The 16,591-nt window shown below is 44.0% G+C and overlaps 1 protein-coding gene across 5 annotated transcripts in view; it reads left to right on the top strand.

The window, feature by feature from the left end:
• Positions 1 to 16,591, top strand: part of LOC144678964 (uncharacterized) — a 64,446-nt gene that overhangs the window by 36,844 nt on the left and 11,011 nt on the right. For 2 of the 5 annotated variants that reach the window (XM_078539100.1, XM_078539103.1), the window contains exons 3-6: positions 5,906 to 7,436; positions 8,442 to 8,567; positions 11,487 to 11,641; positions 12,198 to 12,270. In XM_078539100.1, coding sequence (XP_078395226.1) covers positions 11,603 to 11,641; positions 12,198 to 12,270 — 112 coding nt within the window. In that variant the 5' untranslated portion in view covers positions 5,906 to 7,436; positions 8,442 to 8,567; positions 11,487 to 11,602. Of the gene's footprint in view, positions 1 to 5,905; positions 7,437 to 8,441; positions 8,568 to 8,644; positions 9,229 to 11,486; positions 11,642 to 12,197; positions 12,271 to 16,591 lie in introns of those variants that run through there. The other 3 variants (XM_078539101.1, XR_013576222.1, XM_078539102.1) reach the window with 3 other exon arrangements.

The following is a 16,591-nucleotide window of genomic DNA, read 5'->3' as shown; positions in this document are numbered from 1 at the left end:
TCAAGAGTCACCTCCTCAGAAGATAACCCTTAAACCCAGCCAACACCCACAGAGCCTGGATGTTGTTCCAGAGATATCCGCCAGCTAAGACTCTCGCAGGATAAAGGCATCATGACAGCCGCCCATAAGCAAATGCACATTTGCAAGATTCGCTTCCTGTGGTCACAGACCAGTTACACATTCATTGACTGGAAGTCTTTTCTATTCAGGAATCTATCAGTGCCTTGGTGGTGCAATCCCTTAGACCTGAGGGAATCCTGATAGGGGGGAAAACCTCAACACCCTCTGTGTCTGCACTGGCCTATTTGTCTGAAAATGGATGTATTCCCCCCGCCCTTTGGAATAGGGCATCAGTGACCTGCCTGTTGTTGTGATGAGTTGCCAACCAAGATATGCCACCCAGGTTTGCAGCTGACCCCTGGAATGATTTGAATGTATAGGAATTCAAGGCAACGCTGACCTTGATGGCTGCAGGTAGAGGCTGTCATTGGGGCCTTGAGGCCTCAGGTCATTGCGGAGAGAGCTCAAACGTCCACGACCATCTGCATGGATAGGCACAGTCTCTTACGGCACTGGCGCTCTGTCGTTTGCAGGTGGCTGACTCTTGGGAAATATACGCGATGTATTGGGTAACGCCTTCTTCCCCTGGCAGCCCCTTGCTGTGCTAATCTGGCCTTTTCCTGACCAGGAGAATATATCTGTTGAAGCTCCTCCTTGCTACTCAATGTCAGAATAACCAGCTCCCTCAGCTATTGGTTATTGCTTTACAGGGCCTCCTCTGCCCACCTCTGCTGCCAGCAGCCTTATGTCCCTCTCAAGGGTCCAAACACTCACTCTTCACAAATGTAAGCCTCTCAGCACCAGTGATGTCAACTCTGTGCTACTGGATGAGCATCTGAGTTTAAATCTCCCATTTCTCACAACTGTTGAATAATGCATTTATGGATCCCCTTTGCATCCTCGACAGCTGCATCCTAATATGTCTCAGACACTCCGCTTTCTCTGAGCTTCTCAGTTGAAGGTTACAAACTGGTGCTCCCAGACTCTTAATGATCTCCGCAACGAACTCAACAAACTGCTAATTAGAGGCTACCCCATTCCCGCCCTCCCTTTGAAAATTGCATTGTGTTCCAGAGGTATTGGGAAGTAGTGATGCCACATGAGATCATGGTTTCCAATGCATGTCTGCAGCCGACTTCACCTCCATGTGTGATTAAAAATCCAGTTCCAATTTCTGTTTGATGAACTGATTGAGATTGACTGAAAAATTTGGAAGTCAATCTTGAATTGCAATCTAACAGGTTGAAAGGTAGTGCTGGGCACCCGAGGTGGCAGTGTTCATAAGCTATTTTTAGAAAGCCACATGTCCAACTTGTGCTGAATGGCTAAGACAGAAGAACTGACCAGAAATGTCATCAGCCTTTCGCATGTGGCCTGTGTCTCTAACTTGATAGACTGATGGCTTCTGTCACTACATAATCCCGATTCCATAATAAAATGAGAAGGTGGATACCTGTCCAGAACATAACAACAGTTGGATAATTCATTCAGAATGTTCTTCCACCAGTTTGATGCTAAACAGGCCATGGCTACGGAGGGGATTTTGCCATTATAAACAAATTCTGAAGGATTGATTCATGTGATTGCAAATTGACATGGTGCGAACTAGAAAAGAACTATTATTCCCTTGAGAGTATATGTGGAAACAGGGACAGGAAAAATGGCAACCGAGGGGTCATCTAATAATAAGAATGAAAAGTACACCCATTGGCCATACCTGACTAATCAGCCTTTGTGCATAAACCTTGGGAGCTTTGTGTTCTTGCCTGAAGTGAAATGTATAGTACTGAACTGCCAGTAACCAATTGTAAGGTTTGACAATCCAATTCCCATGCTCCTGGGAGAAAGCCATGCAGTTTTTTAAATGTGTGGAAAAATCAGAAAGGTGCTTCACAGGAGCATTATAAAACAGTGACACCAAACCACACTGGTTCACTAAAAACTTGGTCAAAGAGGTGTGTTTTGAGAAGTGTCTTAAAGGTGGAAAACAAGGTCAAAGTAGTCGGCTTAAAGATTTGCAAAGTATATTGCTGTATGCAGAACAGTTGTCATAGGGGCGAGAACGCTTGACTATGCCAGCCGAGCTAAAAGCGCAATAGTCCAATATATCTGCTGTCAGTAAGGGCACAACTTGCTTCACTAGCAGTGCCAAATACAAATGTGATTCACACCCTTGTGATACCAAGCTACAACCAAGTGTTTTAGTCCATCAAACACGATAATTGTGGAAGCAGTTGATGGGTGAATTAGTCATCTGGGAGTCTCACAATAAAATGCAGACAGATGTAAGAGACAGATCTTGTGAAATCTCTAAATTACTTATGCACTTTCAGTAACTTGTGGGATCACTGTACCACTCTGATTAAAAATGCCAGCCTAACTGCTAGGGATTTAGTGCTGGCTGTGGCTTTTTGAGCAGTTAATATTTAAATTATTTATAACAGCAGCCCACACATAAAACTACTGTGAGATAATCATTTAAATAATAATAAAGCTCATTTTTAATGAAAATGCTGAAAGTGACCATTTAACACAGCACCAATCTATAGCTCTATATTTAAAACAGTGTGAAATATTAGCACAAAGAACTATAAATCAAAAGGATCAATTGGATAACCCGCACTTTAAATGAAGTTTTATATTTTTATGGCTTATGTACGGGGTCAACCAAGAACCATCTATTCCAAGAATCCCACTCCCACAGACCTTAAACTGGTCACCAGAAAGTGTGGATAACATTATATGGCTCAGTTATTAAAGACACCATTCAACTCAATTATTTGGAATATAAGGTCCCAGATTAGATTCCTGGTCATTGCTGAGTTAATCTCAGTTTGGTGGAAAGAAAGGCAACACCCTAGGGGTTACCATTGACCAGAAACTGAACTGGACTAGCCATATAAATACTGTGGCTACAAGAGCAGGTCAGAGGCTAGGAATCCTGTGGCGAGTAACTCACTTCCTGACTCCCCAAAGCCTGTCCACCATCTACAAGGCACAAGTCAGGAGTGTGATGGAATACTCCCCACTTGCCTGGATGTGTGCAGCCCCAACAACACTCAAGAAGCTTGACACTGTCCAGGACAAAGCAGCCCGCTTATTTGGTACCCCATCCACAAACATTCACTCCCTCCAGCACCCACGCATGGTGGCAGCAGTGTGTACCATCCACAAGATGCACTGCAGCAACTCACCCAGAATCCTTAGGTAGCACCTTCCAAACCCACGACCACCAGCATCTAGAAGGTCAAGGGCAACAGACACATGGGAACACCACCATCTGGAAGTTCCCCTCCAAGCCACTCACCATCCTGACTTGGAACTATATCGCCGTTCCTTCACTGTTGGGTCAAAATCCTGGAACTCCCTCCCTAACAGTGTGTGTGTATATTCTTAATTGTTAAGAAGTGACAAAACAGTTCAGTGGGTATACCTATACCACATAGACTACAGTGGTTCAAGAAGGCAGTTCACCACCACCTTCTCAAGGGCAATTAGGGATGAGCAATAAATGCTGGCCTAACCACATCTCATGAATGAATAAAAAAGAAGTTGGCCTCAGCCTTGGCCTGAAAACACTGGATCTCCAACCAAAATGGACTTCCACAAGAAATTGTGCTGGAGCCCTGGGTTGGGAAGACCTTCAATCCACTAAAATGTGGCCCGTGATTTTTTTAAAATTCTTTCATGGGACATAGGTATCATTGGCTAGGCTAGCATTTTGTCCATTCCTATTTGCCCTTGAAAAGATGGTGGTGAGCTGCCTTCTTGAATCGCTGCAGTTCATGTGTTATGGGAACACCCACAGTGTAGGTTTGAATGGTGCTGTGTAAGGAGCCTTAGTGAGTTGCTGCAGTGCATCTTGTAGATGGTACACACTGCTGCCAGTGTGTGTCAGTGGTGGGGGGAGTGAATGTTGAAGGTGGTGGATGGGGTGTCAATCAAGCGGGCTGCTTTGTCCTGGATGGTGCTATGCTTCTTGAGTGTTGTTGGAGCTGCACTCATCCAGGCAAGTGGGGAGTATTCCATCACACTCTTGACCTGTGCCTTGTAGATGGTGGACAGGCCTTGGGGAGTCAGGAGGTGAGTTACTCACCACAGAATTCCCATCAGCTGACCTGTTCTTGGAGCCACAGTATTTACATCGCTGGCCCAGTTCAGTTTCTGGTCAATGATAGCCCCAGGATGTTGATGGTGGGGGATTCAAAATGTCAATGCCATTGAATATCAAGAGGAGATGGTTAGATTCTCCCTTGTTGGAGATAATCATTACCTTGCATTTGTGTGGAGCGAATGTTACTTGCCACTTGTCAGCCCAAGCCTGAAAATTGTCCAGGCCATGCGACACATGGACACTGCCTGCTTCAGTATTTGAGGAGTCATAAATGGTGCTGAACATTGTGCAATCATCTGGGAAAATCCCCACTTCTAACCTTATGATGGAAGGAAGGTCATTGAAGAAGCAGCTGAAGATGGTTGGGCCTAGGACATTACCCTGAGGAATTCCTGCAGCAATGTCCCGGGACTGAGATGATTGACCTCCAACAACCACAACCATCTTCCTTTGTACTCAGTATGAGTCCAAACTCCAAGAGTTTTCCCCCTGATTCCCATTGACTTCAGTTTTGCTAGGGCTCCCTAATACCATACTCAGTCAAATGCTGCCTTGATGTGAGGGCAGTCACTCTCACCTCACCTCAGGAGCTCAGCTCTTTGGTCCATATGTGGACCAAGGCTGTAATGAAGTCAGGAGCTGAGTGGCCCTGGCCGAACCCAAACTGAGCGTCAGTGAGCAGGTTATTGCTGAGTAAGTGCCGCTTGATAGCACTGTTGACGACACTTTCCGTCACATTTATGATGATTGAGAGAAGATTGATGGAGCAGCAATTTGGCTGGGTTGGATTTGTCCTGCTTTTTGTGGACAGGAGATATCTGGGCAATTTTCCACATTGCTGGGTAGGTGCCAGTGTTGTAGGTGTACTTGAACAGCTTGGCTAGGGTCCGGCAAGTTCTGGAGCATAAGTCTTCAGTTTTATTGTCAGGTAGTTATCAGGGGCCATAGCCTTTGCAGTATCCAGTGCCTTCACCATTTCGTGATATCATCTGGGTGAATCAAATTGGCTGAAGTCTGACATCTGTGATGATGGGGACATCAGGAGGAGGCCAAGATGAATCATCCACTCGGCACTTCTGGCTGAAGATGGCTGCAAATGCTTCAGCCTTGTCTCTTACACTAATGTGCTTGGCTCCCCCATCATTGAGGATGGAGATATTTGTGGAGCTTCCTCCCCCAGTTAATTGTTTAATCGTCCACCACCATTTATGACTGGATGTGGCAGGACTGCAGAGCTTAGATCTGATCTGTCGGTTGTGGGATCGCTTAGCTCTTTCTATTGCATGCTGATTCCTCTGTTTGGCATGCAAGTAGTCCAGTGTTGTAGCCTCACCTCATTTTTAGGTATGCCCTGTGCATGCTGCCCTGCACTCTTTGTTAAACCAGGGTTGATCCCCTGGCTTGATGGTAATGGTAAACTGTGTGATTGCCCGGGCATTTGACTTGAAAGACCTCAGGGGTGAATGCATTGTGAAAGGAATTTCAGGAGTGAAATACAATTATCTGTATACTTATTGTGCGTATTCATTGCCTGGATATTGGTCAAGTGCAAAACATACTTTCAGAAAGTAATTTCAGTTTTCCAGGTAGTATGAGCAATATTCACTGTTCTGATAGATAATTCTTTTTGAGGAGCTGAACACTCAATTGCTACCAATTATTCTTCTAAAGTTGCTTGGGTGCAAGATGGAGAAGGGTTTATAAGTTGATGCTGTAACATTGTACTTTCAGGTTAGGGATCCTTAACAGAGGAATTAGACCTTTACCGTGAGGTCTTAAGAATATTGATGTGATTGAACAACAACCAATTCAAAACCACAGGAGCCACAACACCTACGGCAACTCATCAGTATTCCGTTGGTTGAACTACACCAAATATGCTGTGCTAGGGCAAAACTTTCCAGTATTTCATCAAAATTTCCTGTATTTAGTCAAATTTGCAGCAACATGAGGAAATAAACAGTTATATGGATGTAAATGAAGCAACAACAGAGCAGAAAACAAGCTTGCACTAACAATACAGTGTATGAATTATTTAGTGATGGGTGGCATGGAACAGCAGCTTAACTAGGCATAACAGAATTAGAGCGGCAACAAGGTTTAAATTTCTTACTTTTACTTAAATATGCCAATAACGTCTAATCCTCATGAATAACAAAAATGTTGATACTTTTGAGAACTTTCTAGAATCAATCTAAATGTAACTTTTACTAAAATACCTATAAATGTGGCCAAAAAGATAATAATAACACACTGGTGCGCACATTTTGTTACTCTGGAAAGCATTTGTTTGAATCTTTACATGAAGATAGCACTTAAACAAAATCAAGACTAGATATTATACAAAAATCTTGTTTGCTACTCGTACCAACCTAGTTGATTTCTGTGAAGGATTGCGTTATCATATCTCTTGTATTTCAAATTGCTCTTCTATTCTCACTCCTGCTCTTCTTCAGCAATGCCAATGATTTGTTACTCCATAGGGTATTTTAGGATCATGCTCTTCCATTAGCCTACTTCCTGGGAATTTCTTAGCTCGGTGGGGGGAAACTTTCCTTTGAGTGTTCACATGGACACCCAGCTGGGTACTTCCCTGCATCTATATGGTTCCAGGCAATCCGCTTGATGTATCTTAGGGCTAGCAGCAGGTGTTTTGGAATCATGAAAATGGCATCAGTTAGCCACTTGAAGATAAGTTATGGTCCATTTTGTGCTCACAGGAAATTTAAGACAAAGGTCACATCTGTTCTATTGGCTGTTTAGATGACTGCATCTCCAGGACTACAGGTTTGTCTATGGAACTCTGATCACAATTTACTACCTGCCTGTTTGTTAATTTATGGTGGTGAGGCATTTTATGAACAGTGTCCAATAATTTCTTCAATGTCTAGACATATTTGATGGCTTGTACATCCGTTCATTACAGGGTAAAGTCAATTGGCAGACTAATTTCTCACAAAAGCACCATCTCATTTGTTGTCGATCCAGCATAGTACAAACTCTCCATTAGTACTTCAGTGTTAATAGTGAGTCCCAATCTCAAAACGCTAACATAAAAATTAAAAACTTGAAACTCTCAGTCATGCCATATGATATTGAGGATTTAGGATACTTCTCTGGGTAAGCATGTCACTGATTTACTGGAACATGGCATTCTCTTCTGCTCCCTGGCACAGGAACCCTGAGGTCATTTGCTGGATCTTTACGAATTCTTCGAATAAGATAACAGAACACAGGTAGACAGAGGCTGAAGAGGCAGTGGGTGAGCAGTTGGGACTGGACGAGGGTGGTAGGGCTAAGTATGCAAAACACCCAAGTGCATCAGGAAACCAGCTCCAACCGACCGATTTCTGGGTTTTACTGAGGCAGGACGAGGAGGAGACAACCGACCCAATGCACAAATGTGTTAATATGGCTGGAAGCCTCGGAGTGAACTTGCTTGGTGGATTTAACTGTGGTTGGCCATGTTTCCTGGGTCTCAGTAAACCTGGCAGCTTTAGCAGGGTGAGGATAGCCTTGGGGAGAAGATAAGTGCCATAACAGCACTCTATGTGGGGTAGGTGGAACAGCCCACAAGCTCCCTCACAGCCAGAACACACCCATACAAACCCTGCCCTTTCCTCCCCCCTGGGACTATGCACCATCATGGGGCGGGTGTTTATATACCCTAGAGGCTGAACCACCTCGCCGCAGCGCCCCCCCCCCCCCCCCCCCCCCCCCACCCCCCCAACCCCACCACCACCCAGGCTCGGAAATTGGAACCTGGTTTGAGATCGGATTCTCTCCCAAAAAGCCACCACCAGCCCTGGATAGGGTATGAGACACATCTTGTGCTGTAGCCTCCACTGCAGTGGCCCCACCCAAGTGGAAACCAAGCCTGCTAATCAGGCTTATTTCTGGCTAAGAAGTCTGGCAGGGCTAAAAGTTGCACTCTATGGAGTTAAATCTCCACAACATATGGGGAAAGTGAGGCATCTGGGTTCCACCCCTGCTCCCAGTGGACCAGCAAGTTAAAATGCACCCCCTCCCCCTGACTGGGACCTTCTTGGCACATATGTTCAGCTTTACACTGTGGTGGGGGAAGGAACTTTATCACTAAATCATTGGACACCTGTCTCTCGACTCTCAATGAGACATCCTTCAGTTATCTGCTGGGCTACTGATTTACAATCAATAAATAACTTCAATACAGCTTTTATTATATAGGATTTTTAGTGATGCTTTGGGATCAAATTCCACAATTCTGTTTGTTTTTCCACAAAAACAGTAACTCTGTGGTCTTGGTCATCTGGTGAATTCATTTCCAGCTGTCAATATTCAGCAAGGCAGTTGTCCAGTTTTGCTCATGCTGGCTACTCTACCATCGACCAAATTAGTTGTGAGCGTCCTCATGGTAAGGTTTGCAAATTTCTCACATTTTAAAAAATTGTTTCTTCATTAAGATATATTAATCTTTGCTCCCTTTTCTAGATCTCACCTGTGTCCAGTCAAGTAACAGCCCACAACAGCATTGCTATGATTCATGTTAACAATCACTGTGAAGCACTTCCAGGGCATCATTTAATATGACAGATTGCTTGATTCCTATTATCTTGCAGAAGTCACAAGGGCCATCTGCACAGCAATTTAGAGCAAGAGCCCGAATAGAAGAGTAACTGCATGTAAGACTTCTTTCAGATTCCATCATCTCTATTAGCATCAATTTTCATTTGAATATAAAGCAATAAAAAGAGCAGAACAAATAAACTTCATGGTTACCCTGTGATAATAATGCCTATATTTGTTTTAGAAATTTTTAAATTAGAATTATTTTCCTCTCAGAGGATCATGAGTCTATGGAATTCTCTTCCTGAAGAGCAGTAAGGATAGGTCATTGAATATTTTTAAGGCAGAGTTAAATAGATTCTTGACTAACACAGGAGTCAAAGGGTATAGGGGGTAGACATGAAAGTGGAGTTGAGGCCACAATCAGATCAACTATGATCTAACAGAATGGCAGAGAAGGCTCGAGGGGTCGAATGGCCCACTCCTGTTCCTAATTCCTATGTTTGTATGGTATTCAAATAAAGATGGCAAACCCGAGCAGAAATGTAAGAAGATATCAAAAATTTCTACATACCTCAGGTTCTCTCTTCTATCCCCATATCCTTCAAAATTTACATTGATTTCCCAATGAATAATTGGCCTTATGGGAAAGCATTCCTTCAGGTCAACCTTTCTGACATTTCACCATCATTACCACTGCAAAATCCAGAGCAATGATTTTATTGGACTTGGTTGGGATCACACATCCATACAAGTACAAATGAACAGTGTAGGTGCAGCTTTAGTTGAATTTATACATTCTCCTCTGGTGATTCTGGCACAAATTGCATCTAAAATTATGCCCATTTTTTAATGTATTTGTTTCCCTCCAGTTTTTGCTCAAACTCATTTCATTTCACTGAATGCAAAATCTGCCATGAACCAGAGCAATCAGGTTGGAGAATGTATATTGGGAATGCTAAAAGGCCAGAATTAGAGAAACACAAATATCTCGGAGGGTTGTGAAGTTGGAGGATATTACAGAGATAGAGATAACACTTAACATCCAGGTACTCCAATTCACCCTCACACACCTACCAATGCTGCCAGTCTCACATTGGCCTCTCTCTGCCTCTGCATACCTCTAGTTATTCAGCTGTGGCAGGCAAGTTGATGGCATGTTCCTGCCTTCTCAACTCTCAGGCATTCTTCATCCTATTATCTGGCATGACGAGCAAGTTGCTGATGGTGTGACCATAGTCCTCTTCCTTCCCACACCACCTCCTCCCTCACCCCAGTCTTCCCTTTCTGAATTGCTGCTTTCAGACATCAAAGAACTGCTGCCTGACCAGCCAAGCAGCCCCAGGAGGAGGAGGAGAGAGAACAACACCACAGCACTAATGAAGAGGCCCCTTCACTTAATCTGACACTCACAGCCACCAGCTCTGATACTGGCACTGCACGTACCTTGGAGGCAAGAATTGATGCAAGAGTTGGAATTAGTACATAGTGAATTATGCGGGCATGAATGGACAGCCAGGTCAGGGGAAGACCATAGTTAATTTGCCAACCCACTGGAGGGCAAAGCTGTGGATGAATTCTGCTGCAGGAGACTCAGATGAGGACCTTGATGGGATGGCATACAAATGAGTGCTCATGGGCATGCACACCAAGATAATGGGCGCATTGGCTGGCCTGCCAGAGAGTCACCTGTCACTGTCAAGGACCATGGAGGAGTTGGGCATCAACTTGGCAGGGGTTTTCATGCAAATATTTCCCTCTCCATAGCCTTCACTCCACCTCGCAGTAGAGTTGCAGATCCAGAGGCACTGCAGCTGCTGCCCCAATACCTGTTGAGTCTTAGTGTGCACAGGCCACATCCTCCTCTGCCCACATCCCCTCCCCTACACCCTGAGAGGATGCAGCAACATTCTTTGCTGGGAAATCACCATAGCACCTTCTAAAACACTCCAGAGTACTTCCAGACACTTTGCAGTAGAATAAGAAAATCAGCTTACCAGCAATTTGGGTGCCTGGTCCCTCATGTGAATACTCTATTGTTGGGTATATTTGGGGCTTAGGTAGACAGATTTTTGGTCTCTGAGGAGATTAAGGGATATGGGGAGCAGGCAGGAATGTGGAGTCAAGCAGAAAGCCAGTCATGAACATACTGAATGGCAGAGCAGAATAAGGGACCATGTGGTCTGCTCCTGCTCCTTATGTTCTTATGTCTAGTGCAAGGCCCATCTCTCAGCAGACTACTTGTTTGCAGGGTAATCTATGAATTTCTTACCGGGCCAGCATTGCACAAATTAGGGATTGTGGCATCACTCCAGCTGGTTGGGTTATGTGATGTCAGGATAGCATCAAATTCTCCTGGTGCATGTTGGGAGTGGCTTGTATGCTCCCTTCTCCTCGCAGAACACCACACTGGCTTGAAGAAACCAATTAATGGGATAAGGCACCCCTTAAAAGTGGAGCTACAGGATTTCATGCTGCAATAAACTTGGTGTACTGGACAGGTTTCTTCTTAGAAACAGTTAAACTTCTTTACAGAGCTCCTGAAGAAGCTACATGTTTGAACCAGGTCCACGACATGAAAGCTCCGCCCCTAAGATTACCTGCACTTAGGCTGATTCGTCGGTACAATCACATGATCCATAAGCAGTATGAAAGGTTTTACTTACAATCATTACATGCCACCCCCTTTAATTTTTTTACATCTCTTATTTACAAGAATATCTTAATCCATAACATACACAAATATACACGGTCCATGCGATTATAGATCAGGTCTCTCAGGTGGTTTTCGAATTCGATCAGAGCGATGTAGCTCTACGACTTGAGATTCTCCCACTGGATCGACTTGATCAGGAACTACAGCATCAGGGACATCCTTAGGCAATGGCAGTTCAGAATCATTTACTTCAACAGAAATATCAGGTATGTCTATTCTAGGTTGATCCGGCACCTCAGGGATTAAAGGTTCAACTTCAATTTCAAGTGCAGTAACTGGTTGTCGGAGTGTCTCTCTGCTTCTTAGATGATCCACATGTTTTCAAATAATCCGATTTTCCACTTCCACTTGGTATGACAAAAGTCCAGTTTCAGAGACAATTATACCGGGAACCCAACTAGATCCAGGTCCAAACTTTTGCGCAAAAACTGTCTCTCCCACAGTAAATTTTCGGGCTTTACTGTGAATATCATGATTCACTTTCTGACTACTCTGGTTCTTCTCTACCTTCCCCTCTAAGTTTGGAAACGCCAGACCTATCCTTGTATGAAATTGGTGTTTCATTCGTAATTCAGATGGTGTTGAACCTGTAGTTGCATGAGAAGTCCTGCGACAGTTGAGAATAAATCGTGAAATTTGTGTTTCTAATGTTCCTTCGGATAACTTCTTCATTCCTGTTTTAAAAGTTCTTAATGCTCCTTCTGCTAGTTCATTAGATGAGGGATGATATGGTGCTGTTTTAATATGTTTATTCCCATTTAGGTTCATGAGTCTCTGGAATTCCATACTAGTGAAGACAGTGAAACAGTACCGTTATCTGAAACAATGACTTCTGGTAGGCCTTGTATATTAAAACATTGGTGCAGCTTTTCAATAGTTGCCCACAATGTCGGTGATCTGACTTCATACACATCCATCCACTTAGAATGAGCCTCGATGATAAAAAAAAAACATGATACCTAAAAATGGACCTACGTGTATGTAGTCGAACCCAGGGTCGACCAGGCCACTCCGACAGATGTAGTGGAGCTGAAATGGGCAACTTTTGTTGTTGCTGACAATGGAGACAGTGGTTAACCATTTTTTCTATATCACTGTCTATACTTGGCCACCAGACATAGCCTCACACAAGCATCTTCATCATCGAAATGCCTGGATGCGCACTTTGAAGGTCTGTCAAGAGTGGTTCTCTTCCTTGCAAAGGGATGATGACATTTGCTATCCACAATAAGATTCCATCTTGTCTACTTAATTCAGTTTCATGGGCATAGAATGGTTTTATCTCTTCAGAGAGTGGTGCATTCAACCATCCTCGCAATACCTGTTCTCGGGCTTTTGATAGAATTGTATCCCAGTTTGCCAATTCTTTATCTGCTTCTGGTGAGGAGTCCAGGAAATTCAACACAAGTACAACTTCTTGTGGCACTGAAGCATATATAATGCTATCTGGCAAAGGAAGATGACTGTGTGCTTCTGCATTTACTATCTGCATAAAGGTGTACTCATATACCGACAAAATCAAAGCCCAACGTTGAATCCTGGCAGAGGCTATCAGCGGAATTGCTTTATCTTCACTAAATAAACCCATTAGTGGCTTGTGATCTGACACTACGGTGAAATGTCAACCATGCAAATATTGATGGAATTTCTTTACTCCAAATATTACTGATAAACCTTCCTTTTCAAGTTGTGAGTAACCTTTTTGGCTGCAGAGAGGGTTCTGGCGACATAGCCTAATGACCTTTTGGAACCATCTTCCATCCTGTGTGACAACACCACTTCCACACCATAGGGAGATGCATCACAGATTAATATTAATTATTTTGATGGGTCATAATGTATTAGCAGGTATGATGAGTGTAATAGGTGCTTGACTTTTGCACAAGTTTCTTTTTGTTGAGCCTTCCATGACCAACGATGTTTCTTTTTCAGTGGTAAGTGTAAAGGTGCTAACTTTGTTGATAAATTTGTCAAAAAGGCTTGAGTTCAGTGACATTGGCAGGAGAGGGCACCTCATTGATTGCCCTGACTTTCTGCTCTACTGGATGCAACCCCTGGGCATCCACTTGGTGACCCAGATAAGTAACTTCAGTCACTTGGAAAGTGCACTTCCCTTTCTTCAATCGTACACCAGCTTCCAAAAATCTCCTTAAAACCTCTTCTATGTTGGTCAAATGTTCGACTTGCATTGATCCCGTGAGCAGGACATCATCCAGGTACACTGCAACTCCTGGAAGTTCTTGTAGTAGGCTTTCCATGGTTATTTGGAAAATCGCACAGGCAGATGATGCACCAAAGCGTAGACATGTATATTTTTTACAGGCTGTTGTGTGTGTTGATGGTTACTCATCCTCTAGATGTGCTGTCCTGCTCTAGCTGTTGGTGTGCATGGCTCACGTCCAGTTTGGTGTAGGAGTTTCCTCCAGCAAGCTTAGTGTACAAATCTTCAATCCTTGGGATAGGATATTGATCTAATTTAGCAGCCTTGTTCACAGTTAACTTGTAGTCTCTGCAAATGCAAATAATTTGATCAGGTTTCATCACAGGGACTGTGGGCACTGCCCATTCCAAAATTTGTACTGGTTGGATTATGCCTAAATTCTCTAAGTAGCACAATTCTGCACCCATCTTCTCCTTTAGGGCATAAGGCACAGGTCTGGCCTTAAAAAACTGACTGTTGCCTCCGAATCTACATATATTTTTGCGTGTAGGTATTTCATCTTTCCCAATTCATCATGGAATACGCTGTCAAACTTTTTTAACAGCTCAAGAATTCCTCCTGTTCTAACTTGAAAGATTTCTAACCAGTTGAGCTTAATTTCCTTTAACAAATCGCAACCCAGATGATTAGGTCCTTCACCTGTTACAATAATCATTGGAAGCTGCGCTGTCTGTTGCCTGTAGGATACAGGAACAGAGGCAATGTCTTTCACCTGTATTGCCTCTCCAGTGTACGTCTTCAGCTGAGCCGTGGTTTGCTTCAGATTCAGTGGCTGGGTTCCTTCACTTAGGTATTTAAGAGTGTGTTCTCCCACCACTGTGGGCAATACCCCTGTGTCAACCTCCATGATTAGAGGCTTCCCATTCACTTGAAAGTTTTCACTGCCTTAATATTGTATAGGGAATAGATATCAGTATCAGTAGCTTCTCGTTCAGTGATATTGTGCACTTCGATCATCTTGGTCTGCTGTCTGATTGGCTATCTTGGGGAAGGGTTTTGAGGTCGTTGGGTGGGCGCGGTGGGCAGGCCTGGGAGCAGCTGGGAAACGGTCCATCACCCGCGATCGGTCCCCGACCGCGATTTCACGCTGGCAGGCCAATTAAAGCCCACCCAGCTTGAAACGCGGCTCGTCACTCGTCAGGAAGGCTGAGTGGGGGCGGGTCCTCTGGCTACGTGGTGGCCGGTTTAAAAACGGCTAGGTAGCCCTTGGAAGGCTGCCACGGAAGAACGCTTGTTGTGTGTTAGTAAACCCAAGTGATAGTATCGAGTGTGGCTGGAGATGTCAGGCAGGAGGGCCGGTCGGGTGGGCACTTGGACCCATCTGAGAGACTCAGAACTGTGAACGAGGAAAGGGATTTTGGTGTTCATGAACGCATATCATTAAAACTAATGAACAATTGCACAAAATAATCAAGAAAACTAATAAAATGTTAGCCTTACCTCATAAATTTTGGAATTGAAAAGTAAGAAAGCGATACTTTGTTGGACAAAGCATCGATCAGACACCATTTGGTTTACTGCATTGTTTTGAATACTGTGTCTTAGGAAAGTTATATTAACATTGGAATTGGTACTGTATTGATTGATCAGAACGATACTGGAGTTTAAAAGATTAAATGATATCATTTTAAAATTACATAACCCTCACTTGCTTTCCTTTGATGTCAATATTTGAGGGGTGATCAAATCAAGATGGTTATGGTTGTTGGAGATCAGTCATCTCAGCTCCAGGACTCACTGCAGGAGTTCCTCAGGGTAGTGTCCTTGGCCCGACCATCTTCAGCTGCTTCATCAATGACCTTCCTTCCATTATAAGGTCAGAAGTGGGGATGTTCACTGATGATTGCACGATGTTCAGCACCATTTGCAACTCCTCAGATACTGAAGCAGCCCATGTGCAAATGCAACAAGACCTGGGCAATATCCAGGCTTGGGCTGACAAGTGGCAAGTAACATTCACACCACACAAGTGTCAGGCAATGACCATCTCCAACAAGAGAGAATCCAACCATCGCCCCTTGATGTTCAATGGCATTACCATCACTGAATCCCCACGATCAACATCCTGGGGGTTACCATTGACCAGAAACTGAACTGGACTAGCCATATAAAATCTGTGGCTACAAGAGCAGGTCAAAGGCTAGGAATCGTGCAACGAGTAACTCGCCTCCTGACTCCCCAAAGCCTATCCATCATATACAAGGCACAAGTCAGGAATGTGATGGAATACTCCCCACTTGAGTGCAGCTCCCACAACATTCAAGAAGCTTGGCACTGTCCAGGAGAAAGCGTCCCACTTGATTGGCACCACATCCACAAATATTCACTCCCTCCACCACCCGCACAGTAGCAGCAGTGTGTACCACCTACAAGATGCACTGCAGGAATTCACCAAGGCTCCTTCGACAGCACATTCCAAACCCACGGTGACTACCATCTAGAAGGACAAAGGCGGGTGATAGATGGGAACACCACCACCTGTAAGTTCCCCTTCAAGTCACTCACCATCCAGACTTGGAAATATATCGCCGTTCCTTCACTGTCACTGGGTCAAAACCCTGGAGCTCCCTTCCTAACAGCACTGTGGGTGTACCTACACCACATGGACTGCAGTGGTTCAAGAAGGCAGCTCACCACCACCCTCTCAAGGGCAACTAGGGATGGGCAATAAATGCTGGCCGAGCCAGCGAAGCCCACATCCCATGAATAAATAGAAGAAAAGGTATTTAAAATGATTTTGGTATTTGACAGGTTAGATACAGAAAAATTACTTCCTCTGGTGAAGGAATTCAAAACATAAGGTCATAATCTAAAACTGGCCATTTAGGATAGAAATCAGGAAACACCTCTTCTGCAGCGTATTCCCCTGAAAGACTGTGGATGCTGAGTTAATTGAAACCTTCAAGACTGAGATCAATAGGTTTTTGTGACTAAA

The sequence above is a fragment of the Cetorhinus maximus genome, chromosome 3, assembly GCF_964194155.1.
Source record: "Cetorhinus maximus chromosome 3, sCetMax3.hap1.1, whole genome shotgun sequence".
NCBI lineage: Eukaryota > Metazoa > Chordata > Chondrichthyes > Lamniformes > Cetorhinidae > Cetorhinus > Cetorhinus maximus.
The sequence above is the reverse complement of the archived record's forward strand: the minus strand, read 5'-3'. Positions and strand labels throughout refer to the sequence as shown.